Source organism: Pogona vitticeps, chromosome 15 (genome assembly GCF_051106095.1).
Source record: "Pogona vitticeps strain Pit_001003342236 chromosome 15, PviZW2.1, whole genome shotgun sequence".
NCBI classification, from domain to species: Eukaryota; Metazoa; Chordata; class Lepidosauria; order Squamata; family Agamidae; genus Pogona; species Pogona vitticeps.
The window spans coordinates 13286227-13308849 of NC_135797.1; the positions used below are offsets into that span (position 1 = coordinate 13286227).

The following is a 22623-nucleotide window of genomic DNA, read 5'->3' on the forward strand; positions in this document are numbered from 1 at the left end:
GCTGGTGGATATAATATTCTGTTTTCCCTCCACCAAACCAAGGGAAAAATAAATGCAACCGGATGCTGTTTTTGCCTTTGTCTTTGCAGAAATGGGGAACCACTTTCTTGTCATCTTCTCCAGAAGTCATGGGATATGTGCATGACTCAGAGAAATCTGTGTTTAAAAGGAGTGCTCCCTCAAGTGGCTAAAAAGGTGTAATAGTGAAAATACAAGCCAGTTGGAAAACAAATAAATAAAGGCCATTTGTTTGCTTAATTTATTTGTATACTGCCCCATTAGTGCAATGCACTATTTTGGGTGGTTTACAACGTACTAAAACAACCCCAAACAGTGGTAAGTTTATAAATGAAACCAGTAGACGATGAAACAGTACAACGCTACAACCATCAAGAGGCATAAAAGTCTAGCTTAAAGACAGAAGGCAAGGCATGGAATCAAGTGGTGTGTGTGTGTGGGGGGGGTTACAAAAGGCCTCCCTGAAAAGCCATGTTCTCAGGAGCCTTTGAAATGTGGAGGGGGGGCAGGTGCAGCTCCACCTGGGAGCTGGTTCCAGAGTACGGATGCTACAGCGAAGAATGCCCAGCCTCTTGGGGGGGGTGATTTCCTAGCCCCCTTCCTAGGATGGTCTGGAGGAGCAGGTGGGCAAAGACTCCCTGACAAATCAAATGGTCCCAAATTGGAATTTTGTTCCAATTTGGGACTAAATTTGACTAAAGTTCCCCAGGGCAGGAAACAACCAGCCCCAACAGCTTGAAATTCCACGCCTTCCCCCCTTCACCCACCCCTTCCCATTTTTTTAAACTCCCTAGTTTGATGAAGAGCTCTTGAGAGCCTGGAAGCTGACCTATTTTGTGCATATTCGTCTTTTTAAAAAGGCGCCGTGAATCCCTGGATTTTGGATTAATTTCCTGAGTTTGGTGCTAACCCAGCCTGACACGAGGAAAGCAAGCTGGCTTGAAGAGCGATCTTTTGGATATTAAGAAGAAGAACAGAGCAGGATCCAGAAAAAGGGTGGGAAAAGCATCTTTGGGGGATGAACAGCTGCCAGGATCCTAGAGCCAGTGTGGCCATTTTTTCCCAAGAAGTAAGATGATTTTCTACCAGATTGAATCCAGTGAGGCTTAATTTATGAAGAAGGGCCCCAGAAGACGCTTTCCTATCTTGCGCCAGTGTTGATGTGCTAGTTTCCTGGAGAGGGGTAGGGTCTTGATTCCCATATAATGCTATTATCATAGAATCATAGAATAATGGAGTTGAAAAGAGCCCATAAGGCCATCTAGTCCAACCCCCGACTCGGGGCAGAAATCAAAGCAGCCCGGACGGATGGCTGTCCAATTATGCACCGCCATCCTGCTCTTCATCCTTCTTCCCTTGGGCTCTTCCCAACCCAAACCAACCTCCTGATTCTGCAAAAAGAGGGAGAGAGAAAGAAAGAAGCCGACGGAGAAGAGGGCAAGCACACCCTGGTGCCAGTAGCCAACATGGCATCGGTCATCCTTCCAACAGCAGAAATGGTTTTACACACAACCCTCATTCGGATACTTCCAAAAAGTGGAAACCGGCAGCCACTGGATCATGCCCACGGTGGGTTTGAACTTGCTTCCGGATGCTACAAAGACAGGGTGACATCCCTCCTCTGTTTACCAGTGTTAACGACTCCACTGGAACAAAACCTGGAAATGAGGAAATGATGAAGTACATAAGAATATTACTGCAACTTTCTCTGTATATTTCTTTTTTTGGGGGGGCTCCCCGTGAAACTCCCATCTTTTTGGGAAACCTCAATTTACCCGGAAACCCCACTCCTCAAAATCCAAGTGCTTGATTCCAGACTTCAAACGATGAGAGACTTTGCCCTCTCACAACCGAGGAGCAGAAGAAAATGAACTTTGCCCATGCTCAGACAAGACTCCCTTTATTCTAATGCTCTGAAAATGCCATTTGGGCTCCCTCCTTTACTGTGTCTTAAGGGTTTTGCAGAACCTGGCATGGCAGAACAGGCTGTTTCTTCATCAACGGCCTTTGAGGACTAGTGGTTATGGCAAAGATTAAGGATTTACATCTCCTGCCCTCGTGCGGAAAAGAGGAGAGGGCTCGTGCAGTTTTGAATCTGCATCCCAGAGAGAGAACAGGAAGGGTTTTGAATTTTGGAAGAGAAAAGAGAAATAACAGTTAATAAACTTAGAACAGCAGAACTGGGAGGGAGCCTATGGGCCATCAAGTCTAGCCCCTATCAAGGAGGCCCAGTGGGGGATTCGAACTCCCAACCTCTGATAGTTAAACCACCGAGCTATCCAGCAGTTCCATAGTTTTTGGAAGCTGCAAAGGGAGGACTGGATGAATGTTTGTAGGTTGCCTTGGTCCAGCACTATTTATTGCACAAAACTGCTTTTGTGAAGATGCCTCTGGAACCACCTGCCACTTGGAAAAGGAAATGTGGTACATGGGATCTGTATACTGGAGGACCAAAACCTAGCCTTTAGAAAAAAGGATCTCCATGAAATTTTCCTTTAATGGGAGAGACAAATGACGCTCGAAACTTCTGAGTAATGGAGTAGGGGGAAGCACTAAGGAGAGCATAGAAATAAATGCATTGATTTAAAAATTGCAGTTTTTACATTAAGGGAACAGCCATTCTTACATGGAGTCTCGCTCATCAGCTGTTCGTCTGCAGGATTTGGAGCAGCATCGAGTGGACCTCCTCATCCATGAAACCCTGAATGGGAGGGAAAAAAAAATTCCTGCAAAAAGGGAAGTTCAAGGCCAAGATCATCCACACTCTGGTATTCCCAATTATTATGTATGGATGCGAAAGCTGGACAATTAAGAAAGCTGATTAGGGAAAAAATGGATTTGTTTGAAAGGTGGGGCTGGAGGAGAGCTTTGGGGATACCCTGGACGGCCAGAAAGACGAACCAGTGGGTGCTAGATCGAATCCAGCCTGAAGGCAAAAATGGTGAAGCTGAAGGCTGTCCTACTTTGGGCACATCATGAAAAGACCATCATGCCGGGAAAGGCGGAAAGGCAGCAGGAAAAGAGGAAGATCTAATACGAGATGGACGGACTCCCTCAAGGAAACCACAGGCTTTTGAGTTTGCAAGATCTGAGCCAGGCTGTTGAGGACGGGAGATTTTGGGGATCGCTCCTCCTTAGGGAGGAGACCTCCATGAGTTGGAGGTGACTTGTCGGTACCGTATAATGACTCTAAACAGTACTTGTGGTGGTGGTGGTGGGGAATAACCAACGTTTCTGATCTAAACCAGTCAGCATATCCTCTGATTCCCGAACCCCGTGACATTTCAAGCTGCAGTTGAGAGATACTATACTGTGGTTAAATGCTCCCTGACATTTAAAAACGCAACACCCTGGCTAATAACCCTCTCTGCATGTAGAAAAGTAGGTGCCAAGGTGGGAAATGTCCAGCCTCGCCAGTTCCCTTACTAGCTCGCTGTCTAGGCGCAGGTTTCCTGCCCACCCCGGGAAGCGTTCAAATCTGCAGGCGAAATGTGCAGCTGGGAGTGCAGAAGGTACAGAAGGATATTTTGTGTGTGTGCCGTCTGGATAGACTGAATTTAATTTCCTCTCCTTCCCCCACATCTGCAGGGGAAAAGGATGGCCTCCAAATTTATTACGACTCCAGATGTCACACCCGCAGTATGTCTGGAGTTGGAAGACCTCAGCTAGAAACTGTGTTTATTCCTGTTTCATGGATGTTTATTACCTGAGCCGCATTGAGCAGATGGGTCCTGTAGATGGTGACTATCTCTTGGTGGTTTTTCTGGACCATCTGAAACGAGACCAAGGAAACTGCTGAGATACGGTTCATGTGATGGACTGACTGACTGAGTATCACAGGATCTCCGGGCTGATTACAGAGCGATAGGAAGCTATTTAAAAACCAATTCCGCTACAAAACAATTTTTAAAAAATTAAAATATGAAATTAAAACCATAGAACCATTGCATTAAAACCCACACAGATCACGAACCTCAACCCCAAAAAGTCAATGACACACAGACGCACCGATCCAGGCAGAACGTAGGTTTCCCACATGAGAAATTGAAGTGGTTTCATATCCCTTGATTAATTCATCAAACTCCCAACAATGTGCAAGTTATGTTTCTACAGGTGGGAAAAATCTTGGTTCAAAGGACACGGACTTGACTCTCTGAACATCTTCCAGGGCCACTTTGTGGGTGATCTAAAAAGATTCGTTGTGCAAATCAGCCCGGGCGCTTTTCGCAAGCTAGCATACTCTACTCACCTCAATGTGGAGCTGGAGGCGCGCACGTTCGCTGCGCAGATTGAGGACTTCGCTGGAAAGCTTCTCCGTCTCCTTTAACAGCTTCTTGATCTGAGGGGAAACAACAAAGGAAACAGCAATTAAGCCTCATCTCCCGTGTGTTTTTCTCGCAACCCGTCTTTAGCCTCTGCCTCCAATCTTTACCTGGGTACCAACCACCTACCTGGGTCATGGGCTCCCTTGTCAGGGCTGGCGAAATATAATTACAATTGCATGCCAAAAATGTGATTCTGCGATAAAGTCTCGTCATACCCTGTAACATCGGTGGTTCCAGTCAGGCAATGTTGGTTAATGGATTTCTCCTTTGGCCCAACCACTATGAGGTCCTCAAAGCATGGCTTGGAATTTGCAAAGATGCATGTTAGGCACAGTCTAGCATAATGGCCAGATTTAACAGACTATACGGATGGTGGCTGCTTCGGCCCCAGAGGCCAGGCCTCAAGGCAAGGCTGCTACTGGACCGGCTGGAAATGGAAGCAGCCAGCCATTTTGGGCCTGTTTGATGTTTTCAAATGTTGTAACCATGGTTTACAGTTCAGGTAAACCATGGTTTGGTTCGCTGTATGAAATGAGTCACCAACCAACACGTTTGGCCGGGGGGGGGGGAACCTACCTCATTATCTATTGAGTTTGCCAGTTTATGATGATTTAAGAACAATTTTGCTGGGAGAATTAGGTTTACTCTTTGAGAGATCCGTTAGAGATCCGATTCAATTTTTATTGGAGGGCAGATCTCCCTATATCTCTGGGGAGGTTTGCTTTTCGGTGTGCGGATGAGATTCCAGATTTTCGAGATATATAATTTTATCCGGTAGCATTTGATAACCTTGGCTATACCCGTCTGAGTGTTGTTATTTCTTTTTAATATTATTCCAACGGCCTCTTTTTAGCATCTGTCTGTTCTCTCTTTTTGTAACGGCTGTGATTCCACAAATGGAATTCTATTACCAAATACGAGAGATGTAGGAAAACCACCTTCTGGGGCTTAACCAAGGCATGAGGGACAGGCCTGATCCTATAAGAATCCTATAAGGTATCGACCCGCCTCGTACCGTGAGAATCTATGTTTCGACACAATCTGTGCTGGAACTTCAGAAGCCTCCTACCTTCGCTTCCCTGTCCTGACAGGCCTTGGTCAGGTCCTCCACCTTCTTATGCAACTTCTCCACCGCATTTTCCATCATCTGCGACTTCCCTCTGAGCTCTTCCACCTCTTCCTCGTGCTCCGCCGCCTCACCACGGAGTTCCTCGTTCTTCCTCTTCTCCGCGGCCAGGGCGTCCCTGTGAAGGACGCATTCTCCCCTCGCTTCCTCGTATTTCTCCAGAAGGGACGCCAGCTCGGATCCCAGGGCTTGGGCCCGGACGGACAGCATGCCGCGGACCTTCTCGTGCTTCTTGAGGGCTTCCTCCTCCTCGTGACGCAGCTCGGCCATCTTGGCGCCGAGCTGGTCAAGGAGCTGCTTCAGCTTGCCGGCCCCTCGGCCACTGGCATCCGGAGAAGCTTCGGCTACCTCCAGGGCCTCCTTGGCGTCCTCCAGGCCTTTCTCCAGCTCGCTCATCCGCTGCCTGACTTTCACGTTGTCCCCGGCAGCGTCCGCGGCTTCAAGAGAGACATCCAGCTGGGGCTTCTTCTCTCTTGGGAAGGTGCCCAAGCCGTTCTGCTCAGCCTCAAGGCTGTGGTTCTCCTCTTCCATCTCGGACACCAGCTGTAAAGCTTCGTTCTGCTTCTTCACCACGTTGTCTAGCTTCCAGTGTAACTCCTTCAGTATGCAGCTATCCAGGTTTTCAACTCCGATGCTGTTGGCCTCTTTGCTTGCCTCCTTCAGGAAGCCGCCCTTCACCGCCTCCATCTCCTCCTTCTGGGCTTCCAGCTTCAGGTGCAGCTTCCTCGCTTCCTCTTTCTCGGCCGAAAGCTGCTGGGTCAGAGAATCCACGGTCCGCTCCAGCTCTTCCACGGCGTTCTTGGTCCCCTCTGCCTGAGACGTCTCCTCTTTCGGAGAGCACAGCCTCTGCAGCTCCTCTTGAAGCTTCTCCCGCTCTCGGCTCAGCTGGGCGAGCTCCTTGGCCAAGGTCCCGTTGCTCTTCTTGAGGTCCCACACCTCCTTCTCCAAGTCGGAGCTTTTCCGGCAGGGGCCGGCTTTCTCCTCGGCCGGTTCTGGCTTCCGGCGAAGCTTGACCTGCCCAACGGGGCCGTTGGGCACGTGGTCCTTTCCCATCCCGACCTTTCTGGACTCTTCAGGGATTTTAGGGTTGCCCGGGGACGGCTTCGCCTCCTCCCTCAAGGTGCCCTTCTCTCCTACAAGAGGCCCGTCGCCGTTCACCATCGCTCCCGCAGAAGGGGCCAAGAGGGCTTCCCGCAGGGCCCGGCCTTTCTCCAGGAAGGTGCCGTTGACCTGCCCCAACTGGATCAAGGCACGCTCCAAGCCTTCGGTGACCTTCTTCCAAGCAAGCACGCTCCTCCTGACCGCTCCGGAGGGCACTGCCTGGCGCTGGAGTTTGCTCCCGAGGGCCTCCTCTGCTTCTCGCTTCAGGGCCACGTTCTCGGCCATCACCACAGCGTTCTCCTTCTGGACTTCGTCAGACACCTTCTCCATGTCTGTGAGGAACTGGCAGAGCTTCTCGCGGGCGAGCGCACTCTCCGGCTTGCCTGCCGGACGCTTCGCCAGCAGCCCACGCAGCCGCTGGTTTTCGCCCCCCAGTGCCTTCACCCGGGCCTCCAGCTCCTTCAGGGCCCCACTTTGGTTCTTCCTCTTGGCCTCGTAGACCCCGATGATGGCCCTCATGTTCTCCATGTGCCCTTCCATCTCCTGCACCCTTTTCTCCGCACTCGCCTTCTCCTCGAGGGCTGCCGCCACTTCGGCCTGGAGGCGCTTCAGCTCCGCTTGTTGACGCTTCTGTTCCTCTTCCTCCTCCTCCCCGGGCCACCGGACTTCTGTCTCCGCCTGGACGGCTGCGGCCTTCTCCTCTTGCGTCTCCAGTTTTTGGGACACTTGTTTCTCCCGCATTTCCAGTTTTTGCCTCCTTCTCTTCAGTTCCTGCACTTGCTCAGCTAAAAGGTTGAGGAAATAGTCTTCCTCCGTCGAATCGCGGCTGTACCGCCAGCTCAGCGCCTTCCAGCCTTGCGCCCTGTCGTCTCCTTCCGGAAGGAGCTGGCTGATCTCCTGCACTTGGTCCCACACTCTCTCTGTCATCGCTTTGCACCCGTTGGAGAGGGCCTCGCATTCTTTCTCCTTCTGGGCCAGCTGCAGTTCCAGTTGGATGACCTTCATCTTCTCTTCTCGGTATCTGGTTCTCCATTCTTTCAACTCTGAGCCTTCCTCTTCCTCCTCCTCCTCCCCGTCACTGGGGTCTCTTCTCTCGCTCTGGAGGGTCAGGCTACTCCCATTGGTCTCTCTTTCACTCTCAGATGGAACCTGGAAACACAAGACAACCCCAGAACTTTATGACCATAAACCAGTGCAACCTCTCTCATCGTTCCCAGTATGCATCTGCAACACACTTGGAGAACAACAGGTCAGGAAAGGTGGTTCTAAAAGGACCACATCTCATTGGTGCTAAAAGAAAACTGGGTGAAAACTTAAGAGTTTGGTAGGGAGTTGTGACTCCAGTTTCAGGGGTACAGCGAATCCACTCCATGTTTTTTATCCTGTGCTCTGTAGGACTTAAGCAGGGATTCAGCACCGTGGCTAGCTCCTGTAAAGGGTAGTCCAAACATGAAGAGAGTATTTCTAGCACTCCCAGCAGTTCCCAGCTACCACTGGTTTGGAAGGGAACAAGAGAAAAGCTTGTCTTGAGTTTTAAAAAAAAACCCTTAAAGAATCATTTCCTGGCTCAAAATTCAGCGTCTTGTTTCCAGTTAAAGAAGTTTCTGCAACCACAACACTGAATCATGTACTCTATCTCCTGCACGTTCCCAAAAGCATAGGGTTGAATGTGTGGATCAATCACATCAGCCTCTCAAGTTCTGGTGGAACATCATCTCATAACTGAGGGTTGCAGGAGAAAGAATGTATAGGAAGATCAGAGATTGGGTCATTTTCTGCTTATCAGAGGCTATATGAGGAGGACCCAGAAAGCAAAAGTATTTAAATGGAGTAAGCCCATGATTTAACATGCTGTAGCTATGTACAGTAGGACTCGCATATCCACAGGATCAGTGTATCCACTAATTCAGTGATCCATGGTCTGAAAATATTAAAAGAAAAGCCATATATTTCTAAAGGTGAAATTATCAGAACTGGCCAATCGAGGGAGAGACCATGTTATGTATAGTTTTCATTATTAAGATAGCGCTTGCAGTAATCCGCAGTTTTCAGTATCCGCTGGGGGGGGGGCTTGGAAACAATTCCCACAGATATAAGGGGAGTTCCTCACTGTATTTGTTCTTTGTAGCCAAATTCATAACTCATGGTAGTATTAAACATTTTTTTCAACAGTCAAAATTGATTTTAAAGTATTAACCACCTCTTTTTACCTGCGAGCTAGCTTCGGAAGAAGGATCATGCCCTTGTTCTGTGGAAACAAAAAAGACAAGGTGTGAACTAAAGTTTTCAAGGGTCAGAACTTTAGTTCCCCCCCCCCCACTAAGTCACTGTTGCCCGTGCAGGAAATTATGGGAGTTGTAGTTTCTGCTGAGTGTGGAAGAACATCAAACTGACCCTAACGCTGCCTTGAATCTTTTCTGCCCACCTTTCCATGTTAGGTCGTCTGGCTTTGCTTGCTACATGATACCAATCGTCCACACCAATAAATGCATGAAAATATAATCTCCATTATATGTTTATGGTCTGCATCTCACCCTTTTATCCTGACAAACCCCCCCACCCACAAGGGAGGCTAGTTATTCTTCCATATCATTTCCTCCTTTAGCTCATATAAACAGAGTGCATTGTTTCAGGACTCGGTAGAGCAAGGGGATAAATCCTGGCTTTTGGACCATATCAGACCGCTGCAGGGAACCGCCAGCTCCTGTGCGAACTGCAATATTTACTCTTAAATATAAATTATTTTAGCTATTCTCCAGAAACAGTTGTGTTGTTGTTTTATGGTTGTATGTATAATAGTGACACAGTACATTTTTGAGTCTTTGAATTGTAACAGGAAATCACGCTGAGGATCCTGCCTGCAGGGGGGGGGTGGCTTCCCAGTCCTGCACCCCCATTCAAGTTTAATAAACCAGTTGACTTCAAGTTCGAAACCCACTGGATGAAAGGGTCGCACTGTTGTATCTAATTACTAGAAAAACAACTACCTACTAGTTGTGAATTTGGGCCCCCGCATTCTTTTTCCGCTTAAGGAAGCAAATTTTAATGAACGGACAACAGCCGTCTAAATATTTCCCATCCACCAGGAAAGGATTATCGGTTCCTCCCAACCGTGTTGGGCACAGATTGGCACGGTTTAGGCCAGAGAGGGTGAACTAAATGTTTCAGACCCCCCCCAACTCCCAGAATCCCCATGCTCAATTTCCAGTGGCCAAGGACCATGGGCTTTGTCATCCCTGGATGAGACTCTTTAGAAGCTGCCTGGGAATTCCCGCTTCCCGTCACCTCGTTTCTTCCGTTTCCTCAGGGCGTTTCGGACGAGCCGCCTCAGGGCCCGATCCTTGGCCCGCTTGGCGTAGTGGAGGGCGTCGCGGCCCGCCCTGTCCACCCGCGCCACGTCCGCGCCGCTCTGCAGAAGCAGCTCCACCGACTCCGTGCTTCCGCTTTCACAAGCGATCATCAGCGCCGTCCTGGGTTGGGGCAGACAAGGGGACAAGACAGCGGGTGAGTCGCAGGATCCGGGCCCGACGGCACAGCGTATTCCTCGGCAGACGATGAGAAAAGCCCCAGAGAGTGAAATCAAGGGCGGGTCTAGTCCACCATCTGGCCAGCACTTGACGGATCTCTTTAGAAGCCTACCAAGCCTCTAGATTTTAGAGATGTAGACTGCCACTGAGCCTGGAGGTTCTCCTTAGTTATCATGGCTGGTTGGCCCTTGATCGTTAACCCCACCACCACCATAAATCTGTAACATTCTCCTTATAAAGCCATCTAAGATAAGGGTCATCCACCCATCTTGTGGCAGTGAGTTCCATAAGCTCAGTAAAAAAAGCAACACAGCTGTGTCCCAAATCTATTGCCTATCCATTTGACTAGGTGACGACTCTCCCAGAGTTCTAGTCTTCGATCCCATCTCCCTCCCGAGGCTGGCCGGGAAATGGACTCACTTTCCATCTCTATCCGTGAGGTCAACCGTGGCCCCCCTCTGGAGCAGCTGGGAGCAAACAGCAGGTTGTTTCACCTGAGCGGCGACCATCAAAGGCGTCCGTCCATTCTGGGGCAAAAGATAGAAGTAATTAGTTACTCCCCAAGGATTACATGATTTCAGCGAGTTACCACGAGTTACAACTGTAAATCTACATTCAGGGACTTTAAGAGTTGCAAACTATTGTCTTCCTTATAAAAAATAACAGAACAGATACTTTTAGTAACGAAAAGGAACTTAATAGTTACTTTAGTAACTCGCATTGTAACTAAAATAGTTACAGACACGTAGCAAAAGCAGCAAAGAGATTCCTCGTTACATCACGACCCTAACAGAGCCGAGCGATTCCAAAGAATTAATAACTGAGGAGGAATAATGCGGTTTTTTTTCCCCAAAGCACTTAATTATATAAGCAACATTATTCAGAGTTAGTTACTTTGGAGCCTTACGTTATCCGTGACGTCCAAGGAAGCCTCTTGATCACACAAAAGCAACACGCTGGACGCGCATCCGGACAAAGCTGTGGGTGGCAGGAGAAAAAACGAGGGTCCGTCTCAAACTCGAGCACTTAAGATACAGATTTATGAAACATCTTCCCCTCCGACCAGCTGGCCTTCCCCATATTTAATAAATAGGGCATTTTCCTAATTTCGAAAAGAAACCAGGGCAGAGGGGTGCGCTATCTCCAGAAGAATAAGCCTCTCCAGGGGATCCCCAGGGTGGTGTAGTGGGTAGAGTGACAGATTAGGGCTCAGGAGGCCTGGTTTCGAATCCTTGCTCAGCTATGGTGGCTCACAGGGGTGGGTGGGGGGGGTCAATTTCAGGCTTGAACCCTAAGAGTTCTGGCTTCTTTGTTTTCCGTTTTGTTCAAAGCAGGAGGAGAAACCGGTCGGCTGAGCTTTTATCAAAACCGTTTCTTATTCTCTTACCTCCTCGCCCAAGGAGTTTGCTCCAAATTCAAATCCTGCTCCTGGCGATGGGCATTAAATATTGCCAGGGGCAGGGCAATGAAGCACGGCTGTATTGAGTGGTTCTAATCTTCCTTTTTTTTTTCCGGGTGAAGAAATGGACCTTCTGTTCCGTCAGAAGCGGAGCAAAAGGCATCTGCCTTACACACCATCGTCCGGAAGGACCGCCGACAGGTAGGCCTTTTTTGGGAACTTACCCGCCCAGTGCAGAGGCGTCCAATTCCCTCCATCCAGGCAGTCCTCATTCGCTCCGTGCTGCAAGGGAACCGTTGTAAAGAGATTCACGTGCATTGCTAACTGTGGGTTTTGATCCTTTTAAATATTTGCCTCCTTGACGTTCATCGCTTCAAACATTGCCTTTTAATGATGTCAGCGGCCTTGGATCCTTTTTTTAAGGAGAAAGGCGGCAGGGCAAAAATATTTTAAATTTCTACCTACCTACCTACTTGTACGTACATGCATACCGACCGAAGCACTATCCTGACATCACATTATTTCAACCCCTGAGAAAATTCTCTTTCTTCTGCCATATCTCTTGTTCTGCTAGCATCTTGCTTCTAGGAATGATTTGAGATTTCTCCCTCCGCCCCCCCCCCCCGGCCTGGATGGACAATTGTCAAAATCTTAATTAATCATTCTGTTCCAGTTCTGGCTTAGGGTGGCCCTGCCAGAATTTTCTAGGCATGCTCAGGAGTGGGGCACGAAAACTTCTGCATCTATCTATCTATCTATCTATCTATCTATCTATCTATCTATCTATCTATCTATCTATCTATCTATCTATCTATCTATCTATCTATCTATCTATCTATCTATCTATCTATCTATCTATCTATCTATCTATCTATCTGGTCTTGCAACCACTCTAGCTATGCGCACAAGTGGAGAGTGCGGTGCGCAGTCACACCAAACAGAACGTTGGCCTCTGTTTTCCACCAACGGAACATTTTCGGAGTAGATTTTCCTGCTCAAAAGCCACACGCCTAGCACTCGGCTAGCATAAACCGCAAGGCCACTATCCCATAGGTTGGTCATCATGCTATTCTCCCTCATGGGACTGGTTAGGCAAACAGTGTATGACTGGTCGCATGAAGTTCTCCCTGCTCAAAGGGGAGTCAATTTCCTTGACTTCTGAGGTGCCTCGCACTCAAGTCCTACACATAAATCACCCCACGAAGCAAGCTGATTTGCAAATTAGATAAAGCGAAACATCGCTCCTACTATGCAACCAGAGGCTTTCAGCAGTCATGGAATTCTCTCTTCTAGTGATAGGTCATCTATAATGTCTGTTTCCGCCTTCAGGCAAATGAGGTCAAATTGAAGAAACAAGCTGCTTAGCAGGACTCCCTGATCTGGTCTGGATGTGCCTTGTGCTTGCTTCCCTTCCACCTTTTGCCTGGCTTACTTCTGTGACATCATCCTAAGGCCCCGGTCCTCCAGCCTCTAGGTCTGGGCTTTGCCACGGGAGATAATGAAATCCTGCTGACCTGGCAGTTCTTTTGAAAGCACGCCTTCGCCCTTCTCCATATTAATTCCCCACTCCGGATTTCACCCTACGCCCAGCCCTTCATTTTCCCAGTGATATTGAAACTGCCTTCCAGGGACGACTTGCGAGGTCGGAGGAACAGGGGAGGATGATTCAACCCCAGAAGTTGTCTCGGGTTGGGTGGCGCCGGCAAACGAGGTGAAAGGCAATCAGGAACGCAGGCCAGGTTCCCTCCTTGTTGTCGTTTATCCCTCCTTGATCCTTTCCTTTCTCTCTCTCTCTCAGCCGTGGCGCCGGATCGCTTACCGCCCTGTCGCTTCCCTCCGGTTTTACTATCTTTTTATTTGGCCCTCTGTCGGATTCTAACTTCTTTCACGTTGCTGCTCTAATTAATACTCCGCCTTGCCTAAGGTTTCTGCTTTAATTGAGAGGAGAAGCTGTTACACAAGATACCGATGTAGGGTTTGTTGAGAAGGAACATTTGCTCCCCTAATAGGTACCCAATATTGCATCGATTATATCCGTATTTTCCCTGCCGTCCGGATGACGTAAGGCCAATGGTGAGAAAAAAAAAGAACAGCCACAGAAACCTGTCTTTCCAAAACGTGATCATGTTTCGAGATCCCTAATATTAGCCGGGTTGTTGCCTTTTCCCTTTGCTGCAGCTTCCGAACCGCCTACAAGGGTAGCCCCACATGAAGAGCATTGTAGTAGTCAATGTTCCAGACTACCAGTGTTATCAGGGATTTTTTAAAAACCTGGTCAGCCTGGATGGAAAGGAAAAGGCCGATTTACCTGCAAAAGGACCTTCACGCACTGGGGCTGGCAAGAGATGGTCGCCAAATGGAGAGCCGTGCTGCCTAGGGAGAAAATAGGAAATAGGTATCGCGAGGCAAAACAGAGAAGGAGTGCCGGGTGGGGGGGGGGAGAGAGAGAGAGATGGGCCTTTTCGCAAGCCGTAGAAGAGAAATGGGATCACCACCATCATATACATGAAGGGCTTCCACTTAGACGATGGAGCAAGCTGGATTTCTGAAACGCAACAGTCTAGTACCCCCAGAGTACTGGATTCAAATTATGAGAAAGGAGATTGCGCCTCGTCATTAGCAAGAGATGATCGGAAGAGCTGTTCAACAGCAGAAAGTGGCAGATTCTCCTCCTCCGGCGGTTTTTTTTAACCTGGCAAGGGGTCGGACTAGATGACCTTCTGGTGTCCCTCCCAGTTCCCTAGTCCTGTGATTCTTCTGGGGCTGACTTGTACGCTTGGTATCGCTGCACCGAAGCTGAGCTGGAAGCACGCTGGACTCTAGCGCCTTGAAATCTCAAAGAACTAAAGGCGTTTAATTGGGAGTGTTAACAGGTAGGTGCAGAATTCACCCTGGGGCAGGGGGCGGGTTTAAAATTTGAATTTAGGGAAGGAGGCTCTGTGTTTCGTTTCTTGGGTCGGTGTGCTAAGGTCCATAATTTCTAATTAGTGTGTGAACGTCTTCCTGCCTCTTTCATTTCCCTGGAGTTTGCAGCTTCCATTTCTGCCTGGCCATCCTTTCTGGGGGGGGGGGTGGCGCTGCTTTGGCCCCCTTTGTGGCACCAACCCACAACTTTTCCCATCCTCCCGGTATGTGCCGTGTCTTTCGCTTTCCTCCCATTTGCTTATCCAGAGACTGCCAGAATATTAGAATATTTGGGGAGGAGACATCGCACCAACTCGGGCCATAGTTTTGGGGGGGGCAGGCAGATGTCGGCCGGCAAGTTGGTGAGCAAGTTCCATGGGTTTGAATGGGCCTACTCTAGCAGCAACCTCCTATTCTAAGCAACAGGCTTTCAGTGATTAACTCCATTAATGAAGAGCCGTTAGATTTACAAAAGATCCGCTCCAGATTGATTGAAATCGGCTGACCCAGCTTCCTGTATTTTGGGGCTCCCCCCTCGCCCCTAGAGAGGGCTAAGGAGATGGATACCACCTTGATTTTGAAATTTATTGGCATGTTTAGGGAGGGGATATCGTCCCAGCTGATAATCCAGGACATAAACAAAGGCACGTCTTGCAGCAAATGATCTCCTCCTTCCCCAGCACCCTGCGCACACCCACCGTCATCGTTCTTGGCATTGGCGTCCGCTCCGTGGTTTAGGAGAACGGTGAGGCACTCCGTCAGTCCCTTGGAAGCTGCCAAGTGGAAGCTGCAAGAAAGAGAGGAAAAAAACAGGATTTTTTGATCTGCACGGAGTTATGCTTCACCCCAACCCTTTCCGGGGCATCTGACACACCCCCAATCACTTCCAGCTTTACACAGGCACAGAAATGATTGCCAGTGACGGAATCTCCTTCAAGTACGGGCAATCAAAGATGGTCGGATTCATGGCTTCAAGCAAGTGGGACTGTGGGTGGCTTTTAAAGGTTCATGGGCTGTGATCCCTAGTGAGGAAAGCAGCCACTTTTGAGGCTGCTGACCACCTGTTGGTACCTGTTGAGCATGAGCAAGGCTCCCCCTACCAACTTTCCTTCCTTCCTTCCTTCCTTCCTTCCTTCCTTCCTTCCTTCCTTCCTTCCTTCCTTCCTTCCATCCATCCATCCATCCATCCATCCATCCATCCATCCATCCATCCATCCATCCATCCATCCACCCACTCATTCATTCATTCATTCATTCATTCATTCATTCATTCATTCATTCATTCATTCATTCATTTCTACACTGCCCATCTGACCGATATTCACTCCGGGCAGCCCACAACAAGGGAGAACAATAGAAAATAACGTAAACATAATTGAAGGTGAAGTTCACATTAAATTGGCATTGCCTTTAGAAACAAGCAGGAATTAAACCGAACGGGTTGAGGGTGGGTATTCGGATGGTGTGTAACAACGGGTAAAGAAACCACCCCCTTTCACAAACCAGACCAGCCCGGGGGGGGGGGCGGGAATAAACATCTAGAGAAAATAATCGTAAAGCACTCGCAGTCATAAAAACAAAGCAAATCTTTAGCAGAAGGTTTGCAACGGAGGATACAAGGAGGATCCCCAGCCCACGGGTGGCTATTGTGGATCTCAACAATTTGGATGGAAGCATTAGAGGGACTGGCTGGTGTTCCATCATCTGGTGTCCCTGTCCGGCTATTTTCTCCCGTCTGTCCACGGAGGGAAATATCTTGCCTGTGCAGATGCTGATGATCACTCCCAGATGTTCAATGAGTTGAGAAGGAATAGGCTGACTAATTTTTAGATTGACTAGGAAACTGCGGCCCTGTGGAGCCTTCATCGTCTGTTGAACATCTCCGATTCCCTGTGCCATAGGGCAGTGGTCTCCAACCTTGGGCCTCCAGATGTTCTTGGACTACAACTCCCAGAAGCCTTCACCACCACCTCTGCTGGCCAGGATTTCTGGGAGCTGAAGTCCAAGAACATCTGGAGGCCCAAGGTTGGAGACCACTGCCATAGAGGGTGCCCTGATTAAAATATCATCTAGGCACAGAAACAGGCGCAGTTGTTCTTTCCTGCGGAGTTTCACCCGTGCTCCCCTTGGCTTGGTGAAGACGGTGGATGGAGACGATAGGCCAAAAGGCAGGACGTCGAATTAGAAAAGTCTTCCATGGAATAGAATGGTAGAAATTGGTGGCAGAAAGGATGGATAAGTATGCAGATATAGGTTTCTGTGATATGCAGAGACACTGGATATTCATTTGCATATGCACCCTCCTTATTTATTTAGATTTATACTCCACCCATTTATTGTGCATGCCACTACTCTATGCTTTCATGTCCCTGCGCAACCTCTTTACATCTAAAATGGCTCTCCATTCATTCGGGGCGTGTTTGAGAACAATAAATAAATCTGGAGTAGCACACACAGCAGCTTTGCGATTGTACCTCACTGATGCTTCCAGTTCCCATCAGATGACTGATGGCCTGGAGGACCAAGTAGGAACATGATTAGGTGGATCTTATTCCCCTGTAAGGCTGCTTTGATTTTTTTCCAGGCTTCAGTTCATCTAACCGGTTAGGACATGAAAGTGTTATCTCTTTATCAGCAATTTATTAACTTGTTACTGTAGTTCAGCACTTAATAATAATAATAATGTCATCATCGCCTTAGAACTGCAGAGTTAGAAGGGCCCCTGGGGATCATCCAGTCCACCCCCTATCAAGGAGGCCCTGGGGAGAATCAAACTCCCAATTTCTGGCTCTGCAGCCAGAGACCTAGATCCTAGCTCTGGAGAGATACTCCATTGCCGAGCACCACAATCGACAAGGTGATCCTAGAAGCAAGACAGATAAAGGGATCAGAAGGAAAAACTTACGTACGCGGTTTGCCCGAGAGCGTTGGGTTTTGTCGGTCTGGCCGTCTTCTTGGACATGAGAAGGGACACCTTTCCGACATCTCCTTTCTCAACGGCATCCAAAAGCTTTTGGTCCTGCTTGTTCCAGGTCTCGACCTGGTCAATAAAAGAGGAAGAGAGGGGGGTTATTTAGTGGCGGATACGGCGCCGTTCGGTGATACCCAGGACAGATTTTTTAAAATGGACTTTAACGAGAGGGAATTCTCCATCCGGACGATCCCTCCATACCTCCGAATCCCACTGTGTCAGTAATTCTATTATTTGTTTGTTTGTTTGTTTGTTTATTCATTCATTCATTCATTCATTCATTTACAGTGGTGCCTCACTAGACAGTTACCCCGCATGACAGTTTTTTCGCTAGACCTTGACTTTTTACGATCGCTTTAGCGATTCGCAAAACAGTGATTCCTATGGGGGAATTTCGCTGGACAATGTTTGGTCCCTGCTTCGCAAACCAATTTTCGCTAGACGACGATTTTGACAGCTCCCTCTGCGCTCGCAAACAGGTGTTTTCGGGACCTAAGCTTCGCAAGACAGCGATTTAAACAGCTGATCGGCAGTTCGCAAAGCGGCTTTCCTATGGCCGATCTTCGCTAGACAACGACGATTCTTCCCCATTGGAACGCATTAAACAGGTTTCAATGCATTCCAATGGGGAAATGCTTTTCGCTAGAAGATGATTTCGCTAAAGAGCAATTTCAGTGGAACGGATTATCATTGTCTAGCAAGGCACCACTGTATTTATTTAAATTTGTATATTTTTTCCCCTAACAAAAATAAAGCCCTGTTTCGATAACAAACGAGGAGATAATGGTGCATGCCCATTGAGAGTGAAGGCATAAAAGCATTGCCTTTCCTCTGAATTAGCTTGATATAGTGATCCCCAAATCTGATGGGCAGTATGGCAGTGCTGTTATCATCCTGACCATTGCTAAGCAGACTCTCATTGGCCTCTTTATTTATCTGTAAAGGACCTTCAAAGATCCAAATCAGCAGAAAGAAAAAAAAAAGTAAAGAACTTTAGGGGAAAGGTTTAGAAGCCATGCCCAGCTCCTTACAGCCGAATTCTTAGCCCGCAAAAATAACCTCGGCCACCAAGACGCTGGCTTGGCCCAACCAGAGGAATGCGCTCTGCCAATTTTCTTCATTCGAAATAATGACCCACTCATTTTTAGCTCCTCCGTTTTCTCCTCTCCAGAGGGCAAAGCCATCCCAACCCGCCAGGGAGGACTCGGGGAGGGAGGGAGCCGTTGAAGAAAATCCAGTTCCAAAGGCTTGATTCCTGACACAGCAACACACCCTGAGCATTTCACAAGGGCCACACACCACTTAAACTTTGCCCTGGGAAAAGACACTCCTGTTTTCAGGTCGGACGGGCAAGGGCTCATTCGGTTTCCAAAGCAATGAGGGAGAAAAGCTATTAACGCTACGTTCCCTACTTCAAGAGAGACCCCCCCCTCCTGTGTTTTGCCAGAGGGTGCGGTTTCTGGATGATGGAGAAAAAGTACTCTGTATAGGCTCAGGGGCCCAGTCTACGTCCCAAAACCAAACTCTGACGCCAGACGCTGGCAGAAGGCCTCAGGGCTCCCATCGCCTCTCAATAAATCTCCAGGTTTTCTCTAAGAAAGCGTTGGGAATCTTTCCCACTGCAAGGCCAGGTACAAAACCTGAACCCGAATTCTTTCCCAGAAAAGCCAAACCCCGTGATCTGCTCACAAATGCCGATTATTTCACAGGCAGCGATTCTGAAATCCCATTCCCCCCCCCCCCAGTTTTCCTAGGGTGCCCCCTACGCCAAAAGGGGCCCCAGGAGGCACTACCTATCCGTACATTCTCAGGTAGCCTTGAGGACTAGCAGCGTGGTGGTTGTGCTAGAGATGAATACATTCTGGCCACAATCGTGGTGTTAAGTGACACCGATGTCTGCGCAAGGACAGAAATTTCCATGATGGATGGCCACTAGTGTAGTGGTCTCCAACCTTGGGCCTCCAGATGTTCTTGGACTTCAACTCCCAGAAATCCTGGCCAGCAGAGGTGGTGGTGAAGGCTTCTGGGAGTTGTAGTCCATGAACATCTGGAGGCCCAAGGTTGGGGACCACTGAACTAGTGGACGGGTTATCGCTTGTGCATCACTCATAATGTGCTGGTTGCGTAAACTGGTGCTCAATACGGCAACTCGTTAACCGGTGGCACAATCCATTGCTGGAATTAACAGCATTGCTCTTGCGCAACGAACCACTAAGTTTTATGCATCTATCTCTTGATCGATCAACTCATCCTATGAACTAATGAACATACAAACTAACTTGGCTGGATAGCGCTGTGAGTTATGCATCTGGCTGCAGAGCCAGGCGTTGGCGGTTCAATTCCCTATAAGGCACCTTTTGGAAGAGAAGAGCCAGCCTGGGTGGCCTTGGGCCAGCAACACCATCGTCCCAGGGCGCCCCCGGAAGAAAGCACGGGGAAACCACTGCAGAGTATGGTCCGCCTGGAAAAACCTGGAAAAGGTTCTCATCCGTCAGAATCGAGTTGTCAGCACACAATTATTATTTATCTTTCTATCTCTGCAAGCGCATTGCATCTGATCCACGTCCCACTTCTTCCTTGAACGAGAGGATTCAGTGAAACTCGTGCAAGATCAAAACACTCGTGATCGGTAAAATACAATCGTTTTTAAAGGAGAAGAAAGAAAAGACTTAAAAACAACAACAAAAGGCCTTTGGGATGATCCTCCGGATGTCTTTTCACATCTCATGGACGACCCCCCTTTTGGTTAACTTGGCATTTCTCAACTCCCCCCCCCCCCCAAGGGAGGCAACGATGGAATGCAGCTAAGCATTTGGCACCTACCGCCACTTGATTGCTGGAACAAGAGAACATTTTCTTCATGGCTGCGCCGGCCTTCTCTCCTGCCCTGGGGCTCCCCAAAGTGCCGCCTCCTGGCATGGCTCACGTTTCCAAGGAAAAATGTGCAAATCGCCGTGCGGTCACCATCACCCCCCAACACTGTTGATTGTGGGTTTTTTTTCCCCCTCTCAAGAAGGGAGGTTCTTTACTTTGAGAAGCCCAACCTGGGCAAGGAGAAGACCGTCCGGGAGAGACATGGCTGCAGCCCCAGAGAAGCTCCTGCCATCCCCAAACAAGTCAGGCACCGTCCAGAGAGCTTCGGGAGAAATGAAGCAGGCAGCTGGGCCGGATCCGCCCCTCCAGCGCCTCTTGCACACCTGCTTCCCGGGCCCCGAGTCTGGACTTGCCCGAGACGCTCGCTGCTGATGTTGCTCCTCTTCTGACTTTAAAAGGAGGCAAGAGGTTGCTGAGACGCCCTCCTGCCTCAAACTTAAAGGCTCTCCTTTTTCACACGTTACGTCACGAAACGCCTGCTCTGGAGTAGCCGTCCTCCTCCGGACACGAGGAGCCACTCGAAATTCTCCATCTCCTCGGCGGCACTCGGAAAGATTCATTTTTAGGACAGCAAACCGTGTCGCCGCTTTCCCAAAAGCTGCTTTTCGTACGCTCAAGAAATGAAAAGGGGCCAGTTCGTCACATTTTTTCCCCCAGAGAATTTCCTGATATCTTTTCTTGGACGGTATTCTCTGGAAAAGACCGCCAGGCTGGGAAAGGTGGGCAGCAGAAGGAAAAGAGGAAGGCCCACTGTGAGATGGACAAAGTCCCTAAAGGAAACCACAAGTCCTGCATTATGTCTTTATACCATTTGCACTAATTTTGACCATTTTAGCCAAACTGAGGGCCCAGTTCCACTGGCAATTTGAATAGATTCCTCTTCCAACTTTTTAAAAACCGGGTATAAGTCACATAGTATAGATACCAAAGAAGGACTTTGAAATGATCGGTGGAGACCATGATAATCCACACTCTTGTATTTCCAGTCACTATGTACAGGTGGGAAAGCTGGACAGTGAAGAAAGCAGACAGGGAAAAACATGGATTTGTTTGAAAGGTGGGGCTGGAGGAGAGCTTTGCTGATACACTGGACAGCTAGAAAGATAATCCAGTGGGTCCTATAGCAAATCAAGCCTGAACTCTGTTAATTTCTTGCGATATAAGTTTTGGCTCATTTAGCCCGATAGGAGAAAAGTGGAGGGTGGATGGAAAAGAAGGCTGAACGGGAGAGGGTTTGTTTCTCTAAAAGGTTGTTGACGGGGACGTGTTGCTGTATCAGAAGCCACTTGATGGCCTGTATAACCCCAGGTATCCTTGGACTACAGTTCCCAGAAACCCCAGGCAGCACAGCTGGGGGTGAAGGCTTCTGGGAGTTGCAGTCCGAGAACCCACCTGGGGTTACCCAAAGTCAGAAAGCACTCTTCTAAGCTACGGATGATGTTTTTTTTGCAAATCTTAGGCGATCTGGAACTCTTGGAAACGGGATGATAAACTAGCTGGAATGTCCATTAACACAGAAAAAAGATCTTAAGAAGAACTGAGCTTCTATAGCATGCGGCTTGCTTCCTACTGCTGTCCGCAGCACTTATTTATTTAAAATATTTTTACCCCGCCTTTCTCCTTAAAATGCAGACGCAAAAATAGGTGACGCCTTTATAGACCACTAAAAAGTCATCACATTGAAAAGATCTTAAAGTGGCTTTGTGCATGGAATTAAGGAGGGAACTTGGGCTGTGAAATTCGCCAAATTCCTTTTGATGGACCACTTTCTCTGGTCTCCAAAAATATCCCAGCAAATCTACAGTAATGCTTTCCTCCCTCTAAAGCTCCTTGGTTGCATGCATGCAGTTTTTCCAAGGAACCACCATGCGGCGGTGCAGAATTGAGGTGGTGTGGTCATCGGCTGTGAGTGACTCAAGGAAGAAAGTGGAAGTTGCGCTTGGGTGAGGAAATATGAGAACTTTAGATGCAGCCCTAACTCCAGCCATAGGGCTGAATCGAATGCTCCACTATGGGAGGATTCTCCTTGGGGGTCGGAAAAGACTGTCCAGCAAACCCAGTGCCAGTTTTCAAATCCTAATCCGTGCAAAAATGTTGAAACTGAAGCTGTCCTCCTTTGGGCACCTCATGAGAAGGCAGGATTCTCTGGAAAAGGCAATGATGCAGGGAAAGGCGGAAGACAGCAGCAGGAAAAGAGGAAGATCCCCCATACGAGACGGACGGACTTGCTCAAGGAAGCCACAGGCTTGGGTTTGCAAGAGCAAAGCTGGGCCGTTGAGGACGGGACCTTTTTGAAGATGGCTCCTTCGTAGGACGGCAATGAGTCGGAGGCCACTTGACTACACAGAACAACAGCAAAACTCTTGGGTGTATTGAAA

The 22623-nt window shown here is 48.6% G+C and overlaps 1 protein-coding gene across 3 annotated transcripts; it reads right to left on the bottom strand.

Moving 5' to 3' along the window:
- Nucleotides 1-245: 245 nt before the first annotated feature.
- On the bottom strand, nucleotides 246-22269 carry ANKRD35 (ankyrin repeat domain 35). Of its 3 annotated transcripts, XM_072983792.2 has the most exons (14): nucleotides 20195-22269; nucleotides 17310-17440; nucleotides 15099-15187; nucleotides 13805-13869; nucleotides 11721-11778; nucleotides 11005-11075; nucleotides 10518-10624; nucleotides 9856-10040; nucleotides 8781-8818; nucleotides 5413-7719; nucleotides 4268-4357; nucleotides 3725-3790; nucleotides 2645-2719; nucleotides 246-1676 (listed from the first exon to the last, which is right to left on the bottom strand). In XM_072983792.2, the coding sequence occupies exons 1-13, from the start codon at nucleotides 20288-20290 to the stop codon at nucleotides 2660-2662; spliced, it is 3363 nt and encodes a 1120-aa protein (XP_072839893.2). In that variant the 5' UTR covers nucleotides 20291-22269; the 3' UTR covers nucleotides 246-1676; nucleotides 2645-2659. The 3 variants fall into 3 exon arrangements, with proteins under 3 accessions (XP_072839893.2, XP_072839894.2, XP_072839895.2); XM_072983793.2 differs by lacking the exon at nucleotides 2645-2719; XM_072983794.2 differs by lacking the exon at nucleotides 20195-22269 and having other exon boundaries at nucleotides 17306-17435.
- Between the last annotated feature and the right edge of the window lie 354 nt (nucleotides 22270-22623).

What these genes read in the sequence shown, in the direction of transcription:
- ANKRD35 (XM_072983792.2), bottom strand. Translation starts at nt 20,290, where the DNA reads ATGCCAGGAGGCGGCACTTTGGGGAGCCCCAGGGCAGGAGAGAAGGCC. An exon ending in CCTTGGACGTCACGGATAAC is followed by an intron (nt 10,625 to 11,004) that starts GTAAGGCTCCAA and finishes CTTTTGCCCCAG; the next exon opens with AATGGACGGACGCCTTTGAT. An exon ending in CTCACGGATAGAGATGGAAA is followed by an intron (nt 10,041 to 10,517) that starts GTGAGTCCATTT and finishes GCCCCAACCCAG; the next exon opens with GACGGCGCTGATGATCGCTT.